Source organism: Corvus hawaiiensis, chromosome 13 (genome assembly GCF_020740725.1).
Source record: "Corvus hawaiiensis isolate bCorHaw1 chromosome 13, bCorHaw1.pri.cur, whole genome shotgun sequence".
NCBI classification, from domain to species: domain Eukaryota; kingdom Metazoa; phylum Chordata; class Aves; order Passeriformes; family Corvidae; genus Corvus; species Corvus hawaiiensis.
Window position 1 is genome coordinate 17198069 of NC_063225.1, and position 21816 is coordinate 17219884.

General features: G+C 38.2%; 1 protein-coding gene across 10 annotated transcripts in view; it reads right to left on the bottom strand.

Annotated features, from left to right (window-relative positions):
- HERC1 (HECT and RLD domain containing E3 ubiquitin protein ligase family member 1) overlaps nt 1-21816 on the bottom strand; it is a 101855-nt gene that overhangs the window by 35163 nt on the left and 44876 nt on the right. For 6 of the 10 annotated variants that reach the window (XM_048317525.1, XM_048317530.1, XM_048317529.1 and 3 more), the window contains exons 15-34: nt 21228-21380; nt 20918-21050; nt 20212-20403; nt 19499-19720; nt 18432-18605; nt 17086-17200; nt 16871-16991; nt 15340-15511; nt 13057-13363; nt 11629-11752; nt 11314-11365; nt 5137-5408; nt 4596-4811; nt 4386-4506; nt 3608-3845; nt 2510-2703; nt 1435-1590; nt 1080-1186; nt 740-850; nt 482-658 (exon numbers count right to left, since the gene is read on the bottom strand). In XM_048317525.1, coding sequence (XP_048173482.1) covers nt 482-658; nt 740-850; nt 1080-1186; nt 1435-1590; nt 2510-2703; nt 3608-3845; nt 4386-4506; nt 4596-4811; nt 5137-5408; nt 11314-11365; nt 11629-11752; nt 13057-13363; nt 15340-15511; nt 16871-16991; nt 17086-17200; nt 18432-18605; nt 19499-19720; nt 20212-20403; nt 20918-21050; nt 21228-21380 — 3357 coding nt within the window. The remainder of the gene's footprint in view (nt 1-481; nt 659-739; nt 851-1079; nt 1187-1434; nt 1591-2509; nt 2704-3607; nt 3846-4385; nt 4507-4595; nt 4812-5136; nt 5409-11313; nt 11366-11628; nt 11753-13056; nt 13364-15339; nt 15512-16870; nt 16992-17085; nt 17201-18431; nt 18606-19498; nt 19721-20211; nt 20404-20917; nt 21051-21227; nt 21381-21816) is intronic. The other 4 variants (XM_048317534.1, XM_048317526.1, XM_048317531.1 and 1 more) reach the window with 3 other exon arrangements.

Genomic DNA, 21816 nt, shown 5'->3' on the forward strand with positions numbered 1-21816 from the left:
AGTTTATATGGTAAAACCATTAAAAAAATCACTCCAAATGATGTATTAAACACTGTTCTTGTAGTCAGGCCGATGTGTCTTTGTGAAATGCTTTTCTACAAAAAGAAAATCCTAAATCTACATAATTCAGTAGGTAGGTTTTGCAAAACTGCACATGCATGCTGACTATGGACCTTAGGGACAAGTACCATTACCACTAGAAATACACACCACGCATTCAGAGTCTCCAGGGTGTGTTGAAATACTCAAAATTCCAGCACTCAAAGCAGCCACAAACTCTTCCCTTTGGATTGAAAATCACAGAATTATTTAAGTTGAACAAGATCCTTAAGATCATGGAGTCCAACAATAAATGCAACACTGCAATTTACTCAAGAATCTTGTCATAAGCGAAAAGCACAGGCAGCTGCTGTTAATAAATCACAGCACTTTTCCAAAACAATGTGAGAGAAGGTAAGAAATTCCCATTTATGCAACCTACCTTCCACTGGTAACACCCAGAAGTAACTCCAGTGGATGCTAAACCATATCCTTTGCCTCCACTTCCATGAGTTAGAATCTGCCCATTCTCCACTATGCAGCACTGAGCTTTCTCAGGATCAAAGGACACTTCCTGGATGGGAAGATTCTCATCTTCATCCTCAGACTCTCCTTGCTTCTACCAGAAATAGGACAAAATATTTGTGGTAAATGTAATTCAGCTGCATTCAGACATGAGTCAAAGTACAAGCATTGTTACCTGGAGCTTCATTTCTTGCTCTTTCTCCTTTATTTGAATTGCATGTTTGGCCTGGGCTATCGGAGTCTCCCACATGCAGTCCGACAGAAGTGAGAACAATCGTTCAACAACCTGGGGCATTGGGACAGAATTCAGATCATTTTAACTCCAACATGAGGACAACAGTAACATTATATTGTTTTACTTTGCTTCATAGGTATAAACATCAAGATATTTAGTGCTCTTAGATTAAAAAATAACTACACTGAGCCTCACTTGATTTGGATTTTGAACAAACCTATGAAACATTTATAACTTTAAGAGACTTTTTGAAGAGACAGGTGTAAAAGCTTATAGAGACCTGAGCCATTTGGTCATCTTCAACACCAGATTCACAAGCAGGTAACACAGCTTCTAGTACATGAAGTGCAAGCAGTCTAGTCCTCAGATTGCCAACCAATGGAACTCCTGAAGATGGAACAATGTGTCAATAATCTTAAAATTACTTCTGCTTCAGGCCTGCCCCTGGCTCCATGCCCCCGGCTCCATGCCCCCAGTGCCCCAGAGCGTAATCCCTGCACACATGTACTGCAGTTAGTTTGAACTGTTCACTATGAACATTCACTATGTAATACATGTTCTAACAGGGCTTAATTTTTGTAACTGCACTACAGAAATGCAAAGTAACCATGGGGCACATTTTGACACGATCATACCTGAGCAACACTTCTGGGAAGCAATGTTAAGAAGGACTTCTGTCCACTTCGGAGATGCCATCTTGGACTGAATTGCTTTTGAAGACACAACTCTACGCAGGAAAACAAGAAAGTCTCCCAGGTGCAATTCTGCTGCATGCTGCTTTCGGAGGGCAGCTAGGAAGTTAAACCAAAAGTTTTCATTTACAACCTTAATATTACAACTTGACTAGAAGTCCTGTTCCGCAGGTAAAAGCACAATGATCAGTTATTACATGGCGGCTGGCTGTTAACTTTGGCTGGCTGGTGGGTGCCCACCAAGCTGTGCTCTCACTCTTGCTCCTCAGCAAGACAGAGAGAGAAAATAACATTAAACTTTTGTGGGTCATGGTAAGGGAGGGAGATCTCTGTGGGAAGAGCTCATATTCTGATTCCTGATTATTTTATTAGTTCATTAGCCTTTGCATTATTTATAAGTGAAGACAGTTAAAAGCACAAACAAAAACATATGTTACACTTAAAATCAGGCTACAATTAAAAGTTCTTCAAACTCAATTTCCACAGAAATTCAAAATGCTCATTAAGGGACTGCAAGCTATGTGAGGATACCAGTATTTCAGAAAATCTTTTGTTGCAGATTTTTTCATAAGACACAGTAGTGTCACCCTCCTGCCATCCACTCAGACTGCAAAACTGCGTAATACAAAGCAAATAAAACAATTTCCTGAATAAAGCCATATTTATTTGTGGTTTGGAATTGAGGTATTTAAATTCCTATGACCACATTTATGAAAAACTCTACCACCACCAACTCATTCTTCAAGGAAAACTGTATTCTCTTCCTAATTCCAAACCCAATGAAGTAATTCTTATTCTCAGCCTGCTCCTATCCTTGCAGCTTTGTGCATTGATTCTATATAATTCTAAACTGAGCACAAAATCAATTGATGACTTTAATCTAATTTACAGAGTTAAAAATGACCTGACAAAAACAAACACACAATAGAGTGGATAAGGACCCTCAGCATTCAGTGGTTTCTTCTATTATGTTTTGTGGTATTTTAGAACTGTAACAGAAATTACGCAGGATAATTACCTCTGAAGTCTCTCTTCTCATTATCACCATTCGAATCTGCCTTTTTTGATTCCACTTCACCTTCCTCACCTTCCCCTTCTCCAAAGGAAGCCATCAGCATCACACCAGCTTGTGATAACAAGTTCTTCAGCTGGCTGCATAATAAATCCAGCAAAGATTGCACCACCTTTGGGCTCAGTTTATCAGCATAGGTTCTGTACACACACACAAAGAAGAAGTAGGAGTATTTGAGAGCTGATCCAAGGAACAATAATTGCAGCAAGTTACTCTTCCCCATCCTACACCCTCCACCACAGGCTTTAATTCTTATTATTATTTTAACCCTATTTTTAAACACATTAAAACTGTCTAATCTTTTGAGTCAAAGGATACATTTTCAGTACTTTCTAAGGAAAAAAGAGTAACTTTGTTAATTGATCATAATTCCAATGCAATTTCTAAAGATGGGGTGCTGTTTCTATGGGTTTGGGGGGGTTCTTTTGGTGTAGGATTATAGGGCTTTTTCACATAATAGATTTGGCAGGTAAATGCAACATGTTGTACATACACTGAAATGAAGATGCATGTACCGTATATCAAACTTCAACTAGAAAATACTTTCTCCACTGGTGTTTTCTTTACTAAGACTAAATACTTAAGTATTGCAAGGACTTTGCACGCTGTCTCACAGTCTAGCAGAGACCACTATTCCTCAGAAAATTATTTCATATTACAGAAAGAAGCACAATGTCAGGCTCTGAGGAACATTATTAGTATTGCTTTTACACAAATGACGTTTATACAGCAACAGAAAGTCTTATCACACCAACTGAACACACTTACATATAAAACTAAAGTAGCAAAGTGGGGATTACTAGAATATGGTGTTTGCAAACCACAAAGTTGTGACTATTCAGGTCCAAACACTTGCAACTGAAAAATACTTGTTAGTCTTATTTGCATCCTTCCTATGAATAATATGACTACTCTTTCCCCCACTCCTCTTTCACTTATGTACTCCTGAGCAACATTTATTGTCCTAATGAAAGCTTACACAAAATTTTTCAGGGGTGCTGATTAGCTCAGCGATGAAGTTTCTCAAAAGCAAGGGACACTCACCCTGTGGTGATAGCCAGGATCTGCAGTAGTCTCGTGCTGGCTACTTTCAAAGCTGTGCTGAGCTGAGAAATCCCAGTTTTGGGCAGCAGCTGCAGGGGCTGTCCTAACATGGTGTCTGTGCCACACAGCTGGGACAGCACATTCAGCAGCCCAGTGGAAATGGCCAAGGAGACATCAACGGGCTGATAGTGTACACTGAGAGCAAAGACTGTCACCAACAGAAGACGCTGTTGTGCTTCTAAGATTAAAATACAGTTGTTTTTAATTAATAAGATGTTCAGAGTAAGAACACTAAGACAGAAGAACAGCAGATTATTTCAAAATACAATTTAATTAAATTATCAAAGAAAGAGTGAGTCTTGTCAGACACTTTAAGGTAGTCTTTCTGATAAACCACTGCATTCCTCTTTAACTCGCTGTAACTCTGTGTCAAAACTGTCCAAGGAAGAGTAGCACACAGATCTAGTTTGTGATATAAATGTTCTGAGGCTAAATCTCAAACCAGAATCTTCTCTCTAAGGTAAGCATAACTGGGTGAAATATTTCTTTTTTTACTTGTACATCACATTGTTTCTCAAAGTGAAACAACAAAACAACCCAGGTATGAAAGGCCACTGGGCTCTATGAACAAAGGCAGATTTCTCACTTTTAGGAAAAGTAGTCAGATAGGTATTCAGTGAATCCTGGTCACTAATATCAAAGTCTGCCTTGGTAAACATACGATCTGTTGTACTGCAGGTTAGAGAACATCTGGTTTGGAAATCTGCTCTTTGCTTACCTATGTGATGCTTATTAGCTTGCAGAGCTCTTTCTAATGTAGCAGATAATTGCTGGTAAATTTTGTGCACAGCCACCTGGATTTCAATCTGAATACTCCTCTTGGCTGCTCTGATACCATCCTGGGCCAGACAAACAAAGAGATATTTTAAGAACTGAGAGATTTTTATCACTGGGTTATTTAAACAGCAAAAACTGCTGAAGTACACACCTGGTAGTGATGCAATCTTACACTCTCTCCTTTGGCCCCTGCATGTCCTACAGTGCCCAGACCAAAGCAGCCGGCAAGAAACTGGAGTCTAACAGAAGTAAGCAGTGAAGAAGACTGAAATCCTGGTACTTGGCGACTTCCCATTAATGGTACACAGCCTTTTTCCTCCATCCCTGACAGAAGCACTAAAATCTGATGAAGTGCTTCCAGACGAAGCTAAAAATAAAGGCAGGCAAAAGACAATATTAAATAAGTAGCTAGTACTCTTAGAAATTGAAACTGGATCATACTGAACTGTAAGCAAGGATGAATGGGGTTGCTGTTTCCTCCTCGGCACATTTTTTTAAGAAGGGAATACTTTTGGTTTTGTTTTAGAGTTTATTTACATGAAGTTCCCAGTTCCAGCTAAGATACTTAACAGGAAAGAAAGAAAAATGTCTTCAATAGATAGAATTCAGAAAAAATAGATAGAATTTTTTTAAAAATCCTATAATGAGCATAATGTAAGAAGAGTAAGAAGAGTTGTTAAACTGAAATTTACCTCAGCCCTCAACTGCTGCTGCTCCATTGCAATTATTGATGCTTGTGGACTGGTGGACATACTTTCCTCTGGTTCCTTAAAGCCTGGGGAGTTTCCCACATCTCCACTTACAAAACTGACAGCATTTTCAATCAAAGTATGAACTCCAAGGGATCTTGAGAGATCAAAATCAGACTCAACAAATGAGTAGGAGGATGTGTATAACCAATCTCTGCTGTGTTTCAGTCGAACCCACGAGTCACTTAGAGAGTCCATTTGACTGTGTATTGCTCCTGAAGATACACACAAGGAAGTCTCATCAGTTCCAATTCAGGTAACACATTTTGGCTGTAGGTAAAGACTGAGCTGCTGCTACTGATACAGGTGGAAAATGAATATTCATGTTAATTATACCATGCATTAAGCAACTTAGAGCAAAACACTTGATTTAAATTTACAGCAATTTCCCCAAAGAAAAGGCTGTATTTCTTTTAAACGTTAAGCACTATTGCAACACGCTGCCACATGAAAAAGCAAAAAGAAGCCACTCAAACTGCTCAGCTTAAAGCTAGAACACTGAATAAAAAATGCTTTGCAGCTAAATGACAAAACAGTACAGAAAAGATTTTCTACCAACACAAGTTATGCACTTGGATATTTACTTTGAGGTTTAAACATAAAGCAAGAGTGGTTTTGGTTTTAATCAAGCCACTATATTTCATATCCTTGAAAAAGCACAATGTTATTTTGAATGAAATATTTACAAAATTCGTGACTGCAGAAGAGAACAGAAAAGTTTTTAGACTAACGCAGAACATGTACTTCGACTCAAGATAGATACATGTATATTAAACACTATCTAGAGTAAGTGTTAGATCTGTGTCATCTGGCAGTTTCACAAGTCTGTTTTCAAGTGTTTCCTAGGACATCAGCACGTCATTACCTGAAATTTTACTGCCACTAATAAACAGACTTCTTCAAATGAGCATCAGTCTGCAGCACTGGAATTTATCACCATAGGTTTGATCTCATTTCTAAGAGAGTTTTGCTAGAACTCTCTCCCTGGCACAAATGAGTGCCATGCCAGTCAAGTCATAACTTCATTAGCAGCTAATTGATAGGCATCAATCAGTATTTTCCTCCTTTTGCAAGTGCTGTTTGCCCACTCAGAGCCATGCAAAATATTACAAGAGGGCACACCCTGCTCAGAAGAACTTCCCATCTGTACAGAGAGGCAGTATCTGGAAACCTTTGTGGAAACCTAGACTGTGTTTAAATTCACTTTGAAATTTTAGTCTGGATTATTTACATAACGTACAAAAAATGTTTAAATATTTATCTACCTTTGGAGAATTGCAACCTGCTCACAGTACTTGTACAAATCTATATTACTTCAGTTTTAACCATCTTTCTGCAGGGTATCAGCAGAATATCAAACATTACTAAACATAGCCGTTTTCAGGGAAAAGTCACACAAATTCACAGGAATTCATCTGCTCAAAGTTTGCTTTCATCAGTAAGGCTGAGTTCCAATGGTAACAGCCAGATCCAAATTTCAGGGCCTCCTTTAAACGCTGCCTACCTACAGCAGCTGCTCATAGGAACAAAGACAGACACAGAGGTTTTGAACTTGGGCTAGCTTTCCCAGCAACCTACACAACTTTCTTCCTGAAGTAAAGGCAAAATGCCATTATTGTGCCAACAAGTCAACACCTGCAGGTCACAATTTGCACCTTCACGCAATTTACGAACTCAAAATACTGTGAAATTTAGCTTCTCTTTTGTAAACCAGGTTACCTTCACTTAGTTGCCAAAAAATTAATTGTCAGGGCTATGAATTACAAAAACCTATTCACATCCCATTCTGTTTTCAGTGAATAGTGTTAATGCGTATTTGCACAGTATTCCCTACACTTGCTACTAAGCAGACTGCTATGGCTTCAGAAAGAACCATCACAGTGCCTGGGTCATGCAGACTCAAGTTTATTTTGGATAATGGAAAGATTAAGTTCAAACACTACTTTTCAAGTGCACTTTTCAAGTGCAATCTAATTTCCTAATCTCTGCTGCTTTATGTAACACAGTAAGATGACAGGGTTTACAGAGGACAACCTATTTCGTCATGTTTACTATGAAAAAATTTAAAGAAATTCTGTTATTCAATTTTACAATTTATACCTGGCAATAATATTTAAAACAAAAATAAAGACAGATCACCTTATTCTAATTTTACCATTAATTCTTAGAATAGTTGCTTTAAAGCTTTCCTTTAAAATCGAAGTTACATGGGGAAGTGGAAGGTGAGAAACAAGATAAATAAGACAGAACAGAAGAAATAGGTGCTAAAATACTCAGTTTCATGTAGGAAGCAGTTTCCTGGCAAGTGCATGGTGAACAGAGGCCGGGGAGAGGATAAATGAAGCCTCAGATTAACTACAGGAAGCACAGCTAAATCATTTCCAAGTCCACAAAATGCTGCCTACACAACACCTCTTTCAAAAGCCCCCATAAGCCCTCCAACCTTTGTACAGCAGGAGAGCTCAAAGCACCCCACAGTGACTTCAGCTTCCTCCCCTCCACCTGCCTGACACTGCACTATGCCACAGCACAGAATCAAAGCATTTGTAAAGAAACAAAAACCAATTCCAGTGTCTTAAATCATAAGCTAAAGGAGACCTTCCACAGATTTACAGAACATCAGAAGAAAATTTAGTTTTGATAGGCAACAAACCTTGTAAGAAAGAAACCCAACCAAGTATTAATAAAACCCTAAATTATTTCATATTTGAAGAAAAGATGAGGTCTTAGCTAATTGCTTTAGTACAAAATGCAAGAATGTTTATATGTAAGACCAATGTAAATTTGCTTCTAATTTGGAGAAAAGTGCAATGATTATGAGTTACAGATTAAATGTAAAACAATAGAGGTTATAATTGAAAGGATAGAGTTTAAACACAAATATGTCAGAAATCAAATGAGCATACTTCAGAACTATAAACATTTAACAATTAGGGCACAGAGACCTAAAAGTAAATTTTTTTTTCCTCTTGATGATATATCAGTAGAAGAATCAAATGTATGACTACGCTGGAGCTCAGCTTGATTCTGTGTAACATCAATCACACAGAACTGATTGCAGCACAGCACTTCCAGAAGCCTCTACAATCACATGAACAGAGCTGCACGGACGAATAAACCTGAAGCTTACAGTAAAAAAAAAGTTTACTTGTCCTTATAAGCCAGCTTATAATAATGAGTTTTCTAAATGAATGTGGCACAGCTGCAATGCACACTTCATAAAACAAAAAATATGTAGGGAAGCTATAGAGACAAAAAATAAACATGCCATCAGTTACTTGCTTGAAGCTCTTCTTTTTTCTGGGGCTCAACTGGCCAAAAAGGAGTAAATACACTACACCACACAAGAATCAGAAGACAAAAGCAGACATTTGAAACAGAAGGTAACATACGCATAAAATCTCTGCCTCATATTATTCTGACTTAAACAATCAGTCTCATCTCAATCCATACAATACACCAGCACAGGGTACATGGAAAAAATATTTACTCTTGTTCTGAATTAGTATAGCCTAGATAACAGTCTTTCTAAATTCTCTTCAAAGAAAAAAGAAATAATCCCCTTTAGCACTGCTGTACACATTCATGTGTGTATTCTTGAATGTTCAAGTCCCTTCCTTAAGCACGATCTGTCAGTTTTCAAAGGCAGAATTCATTATTGCAGGTACACTAAAATATTTCAATTCCATTTGGGTTTCATTTAAGTTGCTGCTTTTTTTGGAGTAGCCCAGTTGTATTAGTAATGCAGAACAGTATACAGATGCACACTGAAATTCACTGAGTTAAGATGTACGTGATGAAAAGCCAAGAGTGGAGGACTCTCACTGATCTGTAGCTATGTTTGTGACTGCACTGCTGCGCTTTCCTTACTGCTATGTACCCAACGTGGTGTACAGCATCCCACAGGCACTGTACACAACAGGTACAACACCAGGAGGCATACTCTCTGGATCTGGAAAATTGAAAAAATTAATCTAAGCAATAGAAAAAACCAAGGGCTTAAACACAAGGAGAAAACAACAATGTGCTGCTCATCATCCCTTACTGCAAAATTACTCAAAACGATTTTTTCTGTAGGGATGGAAGGAAAAGTTTACTAATTCAGAAATAACTGAGTAATAGCAAGGAACAAGATACTCAAAGAATCCTCAGGCTGAAGTAGGAATAGCCCAGTTCTCTTTCTGATTAGACAGAGTAAATTTAAAAGGCAATTAGAATAAACATTGAACTGAGTAGCTAAAATATTAATTAAGTAAAAAGAGAATGCTCTTCCTTCCATAGCCATCTGCAAGACCATAGGAACTCATATAGTATCCCCTTTATTAGTCACAGCACACCACAAGAATAAAGATAAAACTGAAGGGGATTCACCAAACATCCATAGCTGGCACTGCACTGTGCTGGCCACGTGACAAGGGGTGGACAATCCAAAAAAGCTGCAAAGTTACACCCTCACCAAACACTGGGACATGCTTCAGTTCTAAGAGATAACTAGGATTCACAAAACAGACATGTCACAAGAGACAAAAGACCATAAAAAGCACTGAGCTGAACAGCTCATCCATTTATCACACAAATATTTAAAGATCTTTTCCTGACCTTGACAGGCATATAAGGAATGTTTCCCTGTAGGTACACCCTGCATTCATCAACTCTGGTATTGGTTATCAACCAAATCTGGCATATATATCATCCAGCACAAGCAAACAAGCTTGCATTGCTGTGTGCTGATTAACTCCCAGTACCAAAACAGAGGCATCTGTACATGCTGTCACAGTGTTCAGTTTGCAAATGAGCTATTTGAACTTCTTTTTAGGTTCTGGACAGATTCACTGTATTTATCCCTTTCTCCTGAGTGTTACAAACCTGGTACAGAATCTTCTTGCTGTAATAAAAGTTGATGAAGTCTACTCTTGCACTGTTCCTCACTTCCTGAGGCTTGTGACCAAAGCAATATCAGCCTAAGCAACAGTCCAGGAACCACAATTCATGAGACATTGCACCTGAGATCTAATCCAAGATCATTTCCTAGGTTACTTTTAGGACACAGAGGATATCAAGTACAGAGTTCTGTGTCAGATTAATGGCAAAGCTAAAAATGCTGACTTCAAAGAATGTCCTGCAGATCAGGGGGCGGACAGAGGCCTTTCTGATAGATCTTCTAACCCTGAGAATGCCATGATACCTCTGCTGTCACAGTAACAGCAGCTCTAGTGCATTTCTTTATTTGTTCAACTGTTTCAATTGCTTATGCATGGACAAGGCATTTCTTTCCACGTTAGTTAAATATTGAAATCTAATGGGTGCTGCCACTAATAGCATCCTTTACAATTCCAAAAGACTTTAGAAGGCATGAAAACTCTGAGTACTCTGCTTAATGATGAAGCCTTTTAAACTAGAACTCTTACCTTACCAAAAGTATCAAGGCTTCTGTTACTGAGGCATATCATAATTCAACCTAATCCCTGTTTGCATATTCCCATGGTTTTTACAGATACAGCAGACCTGAGTCATGATTCTCAGAGAGATTCTGCATCATCCAGAGGGAAGTGGGACTTTCTGGTCCCTCCACCACCTTCTATTAAGGAGCTCACTGCGATTCCCCAGAATGAAGCAGCAACAAAGAGCAATAGAAAATGTGGTTGCTTGGTTCTGGAGGTGTGCTGGTATTCAAGGGATGCAAAGTAAAGCAGTGTTTTCTGCATACAAGTTCTCCAGGCACAAGCACATTTTATGGTAAAAGTTCGTTGTTAGCACAAGAATAGAACATTCCATATGAACTTCTCTCCCAATTTTTTATTCCTGAAGTCACATGAGCAAAACCAGAATGAATGTTTCTGATTCACTTAACAGAAAAACTCACTTGTTTCAAAAGAGCATTACAATTCTAGAAACTAGAATGAAGAGTTATAACCAAGGAAATACTATAACCAAGCCACAAAGCAACAGAACTTCACACAACACACAGTAGGTAACAATTATTTTAAATGCTATTTTTAAATGCTCAGCTTTAACACCTGTTATGTAACTGTAAACTGTATGCAACCGCAAACACAGTTTAACTTAAGAAACATTAACATTTATTAGGTTAGTATTCACTAGGTAAACAATAGAACTTACCCCTCTTTCTGTGTGATGCTGCCAAATCCAAATCAACATTTCGTCTTCCACTCTAGATTAAAAGATTAATAAAAGCCTCATTTCCTCAGGTGATCATATGTGGTGCATAATATTACTTAAATTTCATCCCTCACCCATAAAAGTGAGACAGTTAACAGAGTTATAATTATTTCAAATTATTTTTACCACTAGTGCTTTCTCTTAACAATAATGAATTACTGTACTGAAACATAGTGCTAAACAAATATTTCAGATGTACTTCCCATCTAAATATTCTATTGACAATCCCTAAATACATCATGCTGGTTTACTTACCAGTGAATAACCTTCCTCATCTGATTCTGGCTGAGACAAATCAGATTCACTTCTTGACTTCATCAGTCTGTAGCTTGAGTTTGCATGGATTGAGCGACTTTCTGCTGTAAGACTTTCACTCCTGCTTCAGGTGCACACACACACAGAAAAACACCACTGATATTACACAAAGGTAAGAGTTGATAGCCAAATTTAGCAGGTACCACAGTTTTATTTGGGAGCAGACTATCACAGAACATCACAGGACCACATTAAAGAGGAAAAGAGTGGTCTGATGGCTTCAATTATGCTTATACAGGGTATTAGTAAACTTTGTTACTTCTTAATGGCCTTACTGGTCAACTGAACAAATGGCGACCTCAAATGAGTGATTGCTCTAGAGCCTTGTTAAGTATTACACAGAGTAAACAGAAACACTCTGAGCTGAGACGACAAGAAACAGAGACAGAGTAAGTGGGTGAAAAAGCACTGAACTTATTAAAAACCCACCCATAAAATGCATCCTAAAGTTGGTATGCTGGAGATGAAAGCCACTTTGACAATGACAGAGGCAGCCACCCATGCTTTAGGGACTAGATTTCCAAAAAGAGGCAAAAAGAATAAAAGGGTACTGAATGAATGTAATCTTCCTAATATCTTAATATTTTCCCCATCAGTATCTTTATTTAAAATATCAAAATGGGTTCTGTACACTGTACAAGCTTAAGTAGACTCAGACTAGTAGCATCACAATTCCTGTGTTATATTCTACTTTAAACTCAAAGATCTCTAGAATAAAAGTTTAGGGAGGTCAAGTTTAGAATAAATCTGTTTTACCAAGAATATCCCAGGTTATGAAAATTAAAATGCATTATGTAGTACTTATAGTATTTAAATTAAACATTTCTCCCATTCAATGAGCTGTCTGGCTTTTTTTTCTCCTACACCTAGCAACAAGCCTTACCCACGGCTCTGTTAGGAATATTTATAAAAAGCCATCATGAACAACACTTTTGTCATAATAGGCTTTGAAACTTTTGTTTTAAACGTATACAATTTTTTTTAACAGTACTATATAGGACAGTGGCACAGTTCAAAAAACCACACATATGGTGAAAAAAAAATCCAAACACAAATTACAGGAAAAATGAGTAATTTTTCCAAGTACCTTATGCTGTCTGTACACCTGATGATCTGAACTACTTACCCCTAAGCCCAACTTTGAAACTTAAATAGTGTCCACACAGAATAAAACTCTTCAGGTTCAGTTAGCATGGCCAAGGAAAATTAAGAAAAATCACTATTCTCAACAGAAGCATAACACTGCTCTCAGCAGAAATTTTCTTCTAAAAAAACTGCAATAATCCTCAGAGGAAAACTGGGGTGATTTAATCAATTCTAAAGGGAGCAGAGAAGAGTTAACCATTCTGTAGAGTCAGCAAAGCCCACCTTGTCATAAGCCCAATCCCCTCTGGAGCAACAGAGGGAGGCTGCTGGAGCTGCCCATCCTCCCTTCTCTTCTGGAGCTCCTCAATGACAGGGCTCACTCCCAAGATCAACAAGGCACATCTGTGGATCACAGAGTTGCAGGCAGCAGTGTACACGTCCTGCCCTTCTGTCAGATCAGTGCTGATCCTTCGTTCCTGCTGGGACTGAGGAGGTGGATCATCAAGTCTAGTCCCCGTCCCCGTGCTCATCCTATCTCGATCCCGACTGCGAGCTACTTCACGGGCTGATAGGAAACATTGAAATATTTCTGTAACATGCAACACAAAAAGAAAGTCTTAACTTCTAGACAAAGCTACAGAGAATAAAATACTCATCTACATCTCGAGCCAAAAACTGCCCCACTGTAAAGAACAAATATTTTTCTAACAGTAAAAGAATACTATAATAATGCAGTACCATGAAAGAAGTCATGCAAACAAGTTAAATGAGCATTTACACAACGTTAATTTTAAAATGAAGGACAATGCACTTTGACAGAACACCAAACACTCTTCCAGTGTCTTACTGCAACTCAACTCCTGTTTGGATAGCATCAAAGAGAAAGAGATTATTTCATGTTTGCCTTTTAGCAGATGCATATAAAATAATGCTTCTGTAAATCTGTATTCCAGACACCAGAATATCTCCAATTTGATACTGGAACAGTTTCAGGCTTTTACTAGCTTTGGGCAGTATAATGAACATCCTATCAAAATTCTTAGCCTTCACTTTACTTAATTCTGCTGTAGTCTAAAGGGCCAGATTCTTCTAAAGAGTACGTGAGAGACCTTCTCATCTATGTCCAAAGAACTAAAGCTCTCTTGATTTAATCATTTTAATTTTAAAGATTCAGTTCCCCTTTGGGAAGGCAAAGGTAAAACTAAATACTTCCTTCACTGATATGAATAGAACTCCACATGTCAGGTTCAGCATCCCTTAGGAACACAAGTGAAAGAGCCATCATCTTCCTACTTATCTGTGCATGTAACACTATTGTCTGTCTGGATCTTTCTGGATACATTTCCTTTATTGTACCCAGAGGCCCTGACCAGGTGGAATTTGAGAACTCTGAGCATTTGCCCAGAATAACTGCAAATCAAGCAGCAAAACACACTGCATGTACTGAGCAGGTAACATGTAAATCTTCCAGAACCACAAATCATCTCATGAATGTGAACTTCAGCTCCACTGCACACTTTCAGGAAAGCCCACTGCGCTGTCCATGTAATAACAAAACCTATAAAACTAAAGGTGTAACATACATTTTGGTCAGTAAGGTCCCAAACAGAAATGTGGGAGTCCTAATGGGAAACTGTCAGCAAAACAGGTGATGACAGCAGAGGCTGAAAAAGATAAACATTCTAACAGCATCCAGAGGAACAATATTTGGAAAAGAAAAAAAAATTGTGCAGCTATGGAAAATATTTCAAGTCAGCCAATTTAACTTTTTAAGCTATGTGCATTCTACAGAAATTTTCCAAGGCTAACACAAATGCTGTCTTGGAGAACACTCAGCTCACGACAGAGAAAAACCAACCTTGTGTGACTGTCTGTTGCTTTACTGAAACTGCAAAAATGAAGGATTAACTACCCCATCAAGCTGGACTTCAAGCCCCAATCAGTGTAACAACAGTTTGTGAAATTCACCTTTTTCAAGCTATCTTCTGAAGAATTAAACAAGATGTTCAGAAAGCCCAGGAGGAAATATGGCAAATAGTGTTAAAAATACCAAACTCTGACTAAAACCTCCACATTTTTAAAAGCAGAGATATTCTAAGGCAGCAGTGAATTCCAGCACAATCAGTCCACTATTATCAACAGTTTTGTTTCTAAACTTCAAAATAACATTACCCTTCAAAGCTTATTACTACATAAAATAACACATACAAACACAGCCAAAATTCTCTATATAAATACTGTGGTGAAAACTCAGAGATCTAATGACAAGAACTTTAGAGAAAACAAGATGAAACCAATTGTCTTGTAGACAGTGCATACAGAAGTGTTGGTATATGTCAGATGCCCTGATTTGCAGTGAACTTGCTTAGTATTCACATTCCATTTTATCTAAAAACTGTCCTGAAGCAATAAAAAGCACTACACCATTGTATAAACCTCTCAAAATGTTTATGCAGGCAAATCTTTCATAATCTTTTAAATAATTTCTCTCTTTTACCTCAGAGAGAAAAAGACACTCTCCTGCCAAAGGACACGGCATTACTGACACACATAACAAGTACTTACTACCAGCTGTCATAACTTCATGTTCTCTTTCCTCCTCTTCATCTTCTTGTTCTGGGTGTCCTTCCTCCCTGTCACGTTCTGCCTGCTCCTCCATTTCTGCTTCTTCATCAATTGTACGAGTAAAAGAATGTTCTTGAGTATCCACATCAGCAGATTCTTGGTTATCTAGCATCTTGATTTAAAAAAATACACACATGAAGTGAAATTAATGCTCACCAAAATTAAAGATGAAAGTACAATGACACAGGTATTGAATAAGAGGTTATTTTCTATCAAAAAATACTTCTGATATTGTGTGAAATAAACAACAAAGACAGTTGTTTACATTCAAGGTTTTAAATACTTAGGTTGGAAAATTTAATTTTCCTTTTGTAATCATGACTCAGATTATTTACAGAAAAATGTCTCCTTGTAATGCTTTACTTAGACACTACAGTCAAACTTTGACACTTCAGCACCAAAGACTTTAGAAACTGTAAGCCTGCGTATATTGTGCAAAAGCAAACCAGGTCCTTTTTCCCAATGCTATTAAAACTGAAGCAACAAGTCTACTGCATGTATCAGATTTGCTGTATTGCATCTTATAGTTTGAGGATTTGTGGAAGCAACAGAACTTACTGCACACACACCCAGTGCTTTCAGAAGTGCTGAGTCTCTTGCAGCTATGTTAGACCCCCTACCCTAAGAAAGGAAGTGGGCAAGACATGCACATCCTTGTAACATTAACCAAAAGTAGGAGACACACCTACACTATTTTAAAGAGCACCACTAGTGCTTTAAATACAGCTAAAAAGCCTCTTAATCCTGATGTTACATGAGAATTTTGTTGATTAAAAATATCTTGCTTGTAGATAGTAAAACACAATTCAAAATCCTATCAGAGAAATCTGCTTTAAGGACTACTTTGTATCATCAAATAGGCCCCAACCCTGTAATTTTCTGAACACTTCCATCATCAATGCTGACCTGGCTTAATAAAGTGATTCAGAAGTTGCCAGTTTTCAGGCCCAGTGCTCTCATATCAAACATTCACACAGGGCTGACAAGGACAAGTCACCTTAAAGTAATGCTAGAACTAAGAAGATAATGTGGCCATGGAGGAAGAAAGAAGGGGTAGGCAAGGAAGGGGAAGAGAAAGGTTCAGAGATTAGAGGCCCAGATAATGCAGCTAGATTCAGGAACGGCTAGCCAGACAAAGCTGTGGCCAGCTCAGCACAGCTGAGCCATCTCCAGCTAAGCTGTAGGGCTCCTATGGCCCAGCATTCTAGAGATGGGAACAGGGAAAACAAGGCTCGAGGCTGTGCTTGAGTCAAATGATGCCAACCAATCATTTGCTTTAATTGATTTAATATCACATGCTTCAGACTAATGGACTCCTAATTATACCCTGCCCATTTTCATTTGAAAACTCATGAAGGTTTTTCAACAGGATAGAAGAAAATACTGGCAATATATATGAAACTAACACTATGTAATATTTTCATAATAGCCAGTAAAGCCAGAAGAACTGAAACGAGATGTACAGCCTTACCCATCTGTCTCTGGAGGATGATCTGGTCTGAATAAGCTCCATGTTCTTGCAGGCAAGCAAGCGACTCCGAACTTTATACACACAGCGGTAAACTTCTGCCAAGGCCTTGCCAGGCTGGTACCTGCAGAAAAATCACACCCAAGCCAGAAAGAATCACCTAAACTTCCTTTCAAGAAGTCAAGCTGAACTTTTAAAAGCAGCTTTAAGTTACTTGCCTGCTCTCACCACAAGCTTGACTAAGTAAACTTGTATGTTTCAGAAGAGCTGCAAGGACAAATCTGGACACAGTGTCTAGGAGTGATTCATTACTTAAAGTTGCAGTATCCCAATCTGAAAATAGAAAGGATTCATCAAAACTGGCTACTGTTCCCAAAAACCAAAAAAATTTGTTTTTTCAATATTGTATTCAATATCTTGATCCATTTAAATCCCTTTTTTTTTAAGGAACTGACTTTTTAATTTCAAAATAACTTTTTCCCACTTTAAATAGAACAGTTATGAAAATAATACAGCTCTACTAAAAAATAACTGAACTTCCAAACAAACTTCAAAAAGCACCATAGTTTTCCATGGGGAATAAAAAATTATTGTCCCCTTTCTTTACAAATATGCTTATAATATTTTTTTCTGTTAAACATTATCTGTAAATCCTTGTAAACTGCTGCAGAAATGACAAAGCTTACCTGGCCATACGTAAGTGTAGTCTAACACACCTGCTCCTCAGCAAGTTCCATGACTTTGCATGTGATGCTATGCTAACGTGACCATACAACTTTCAGTGAGCTGAACAGAGCAGACCCACATCAGCTTCTAAGCAACCCAGTTCCATAGCCTAAATTATACATACTAGCCCATTCAACTCAGATTTTGCAAACAGATAACCAGCACTTTTTTTACTGGAATTCCCACTTCTGTGGAATTCTGTAACAGAATTCCCTGTGTTGCTCTCAACAGGCACACAATACCATTTGCTCTTTTCTTTATCTGGCTCAGCTTGGCCAGAGCTACAGAAAATTACCTCCGGATACAGCAGTTACAGTACAACTACAATGCTCAGTGGATCTCATTAAAAGGAACCTGGAAAGCTTGAGCAGGAAACCTAAATTTTAGGCAATAAGCATGAAGAACTATTACTACTGTAAGACCAGCCTCCCAGAGACTTGAAAAACAAAAGACGACTTACCCCTTCATTCCATTCCTAACATATTTTGTAAGTTACTTTGCCTTTCCCCATCTCCTCCCCTTTAATTTTTCTTTTTAATTGAAAGTTTCACCCTGCTCTACTCAGAAAACAGAAAAAACAACTGAGTAAGCAAACAAGAGTTTCTTCTTACTAGTTCAGAGGGAAAAACAACACTGAGCTACGTGTTTGCCAAGCACTGAAATCACTGTCAAAAGTAAAAGTAAAAGCAAAAGAAAGATCATGGAACATAATAATAAATTAAGTTTATTGTGCTGTAGAATTAAAAATTGTTGCCAAAGAAAATGCAGGATTGTGCTAAGAGTGTAGTTGGAGCATTTAACTTGCTTTCAACATACACAGGTGTTTTTGACACCTTACCTTTACTGACAGCATAGTCCTGCATACTGATCCAGAGGCTCCTTGCTGGCTCTTTTGTACAACCCAAGGCTAAGTCAACATAGACTGTGATCTCTGGTCTCAGCTTATAATCAAAGGGCTTCTGTTCCTCATTTCCAGACAGGGCCACTTCTAACAAGGAGCTCATGCATTTGTCTAACAGAAGGGAAATACCAAAGAAATTAAACTCTGCAAATTTTGAGGATTACACACATCTATCTAATAGCATTTAAACCAGCTTTCACTTTCCTCTTACTTAAAAAAAAAAAAATCAAGACATGTCATTGTCCTTCCACAAATTTATCTTACATAAGGAAGTGACTTAAAATACAATCTACATAAAACCTATGGAGATTTAGATGCATTATCCAACTCTTCTTCAATAGCATAAATCTGTATCATTCATTTTACCTGAACTGCACAGCTATACATCTGCACCTACTGCCTGCACCCATTTCAAAACGCTCTGTCTTGTAAATAAGTCTTGAAGTAACCTACTCAGAACCAGAGGGGGGAGGAGGAGATGTGACCTAAGAGGAACAGGGCACAAAGAAGCAAAAGCAAGTGCCCCATTCAGATAGGAAGGGATGACTGGAACACCATTGCTGAGTCATTAACAATTCTGGTAGATCATAAAGACTGAAGTTTGCTATTTAATAGCATTGTTTCTAATTAATAAAATATTCATTTTGCAAGTAGAATAAAATATAAGAGATTTTCCAATAATTAATATGAAAAATTGAGTCCCTGGAGTCTCTGTTAAATGCTGAACATCTAAGATTAAAACATTTCCACTTAACTCTGTGAAGTCCGTAGTCTTTCACTGAGAAACTGGGATTTTTTTCTCCTGTATGCATTTCCAAGACCCTTTATAAACTACATCACATACTTAAACACCATTTTGGAACTTTTTGTATTACTACACAAATAGACAAGAATGCTGAAAGACAAACCTTAAGTACAGAGACTTATTCAAACACCATCAGAAACTGCACACCTGAACACAAGTATTTACAACAACCATTAGCCACTTGCACTGAACAGCTCACCTAAATGAGGAATATCCATTTCCACTCCATCGCTGAACAGCGGGGTTTTGAGCCAGTAGGCCGTGTCCTGCTCTTCAGGGGACACTGGAGGGCCCTGTAGCATCCCCCCCAGGCAGCGCCCGATGAGCAGGGCCACTGTCCTCTCCAGGTCCACCAGCCACACCCAAGACTGGGCAGGCTGCGGCAGGGGCACGCCCGCTGGGTCGATTAGCTCAGGGCCACCTGTAAGTATTCACGGCCAGGTTAGTAACCAATGCCCAGGTGTTACAAATTCCAAAATTAATGGCAGATCTTGCTAATATTTCCCAGTTAATAGAAGATTTGCCCCTCAATCAGCAATCTTTCAACTGAAGAAACAGCAGCTAGGACACACAGATCGCTGAACACTGGAACTACAGCAGCAGCAGAGGCCACCACCATTCATGGCACAGCTGTTCATGAAGTAAAGGCTCTTTTAAACTCTGCCCAAGAACTTGCTTTGTCTAATACACACTTCTTTGTGTTCTGATAAACTATACAACCGGAAATTGCACTCAATTCGAGCAGAAAAAATATTTCACAGGGATATTAATACATTAAGGAAATTGAAAAGGAGATGTAGCAAGACACACAGTTTAAAAAAATAGACATCCTAAAAGGGAAAGCTAAATTACGCTACAAAAGGTGCCATTGTTTATTTTTCAGATTAAAAACATGTTTGTTATTACACTCACCATGAAGAGGCCACTGTAATTCCTGATCTTCCAAAAGGGCTGCAGCAGGCAAGAGTCTGTTGAGACGATCTAAAGGTGGGAGCAGATCCAGCAGGTAACTCAGCAAAGGCCGAGCTACTGACACTGGCAGCAGCAACAGTGAGTTGACAATCTGAGAGAGCATACTGCCAGCAGCTGATACATAAATCACATCTGCAGAGAAAAAACCAAACCTGAATTAGTTACAGTTATGGAATTATGTAAGCACAATTTAACAAGTTAAATAATTGCACCTCAGCTATCTCAGAATGTCTTAAATAATAAAGGTTGAATTGATGGGTTTGTTTATTAATCTCTTACGTTAGTTACACACTTTTCAGTAATCACAATTGTACTTTTTAAAAGAGAAATCTAGAACTAATGAAACTGAAACAATAATGCACATTCTGTATTCTGTTCACATTCACATTCTGGAGAGAAGGTGAATAGAAAGGAGAATTCACATTCTCCAACCTGTACTTTCCTGCACACAAGATGTCCTATCAAAAACATGAACCAGATGCCATTCCTGGGTAGACACTTCATCTCCTCCTTTGGAGGAGATTTGGGAATGCCTACTTTATGCAGATATAGGAGAACTAAGGGATCTTTTCATTCAAATCTAAGCAAAGAAAACGTGCCCTAAGCTTACAGAGCCATCATCACTGATTTCTCCATGGACATTTACCTCTCAGTTTTTCCCCAACACTACCATTCCAAGAGCTTTCCTTAAGAAGTGTTGCAGAACGGGAATAGATATCTGTAGCATGAGGCAATAAAAGCTGAAGGTGTTTGTGAAGCAGTGCCACACTGCTGGAATTCTAGAAGGAAACAAACATAAGAATAATTCTGTAAATATATATAAGGGGGTCACTATTTAAGATCACTTTAGCTTTCAAATACACAGAAGATTTTCAGAAGGAAACTTACAATGTTCTGGTGCTTACGAATACTGAATTATTTTTTCTCTTCTAAACGCTAAAAATAAGGACACGCACCTCAGTAACACTGTTGATGTGGCAATAAGCCAGCAATTGTTTCTGCAGGGAACATAAAAGCTCATGCAGATGAGCAGGTTGGCTGTTTTCTGATGATGATGTACCTAGTAAAAATTTATCACTGTTTTTTTCCAGTTCTCCGAAGGCTTGGTCCTATTAAGACAAAAGGGGGGAAAAGATAACAATTAACTCTGCTTCAAGTGCTATAATACTTAGCTATCATCTAAAAAGAAGCATTTTTATCTTTACTATGTGCACGTGTAATGACTGGAGTAATTGGATAATGTCAAGTGGATCACGGGATAACCAAACTCGAAACTACAATTGTTTATCATGTCACAGGAGTGACTGTGGTAGCTGTCAGGTGAACATCCCTTAAAATGTTTCTTTCACATGCAGCAATGCTTTTTTATTCACCTCCCCAAGGATAACTAGATTAAAAAAACTCCCTTCCTAACCTAGCCCCCAAAGCACAATGTGTTAAAATAAGTAATAATTCCTTAGGATCTGTTGTGGGCTGATGCAGAAGATGTCTCACATTAGAATCCTTCCCTGCATTATCTAGGATGGTTATACAAGCACAACACAG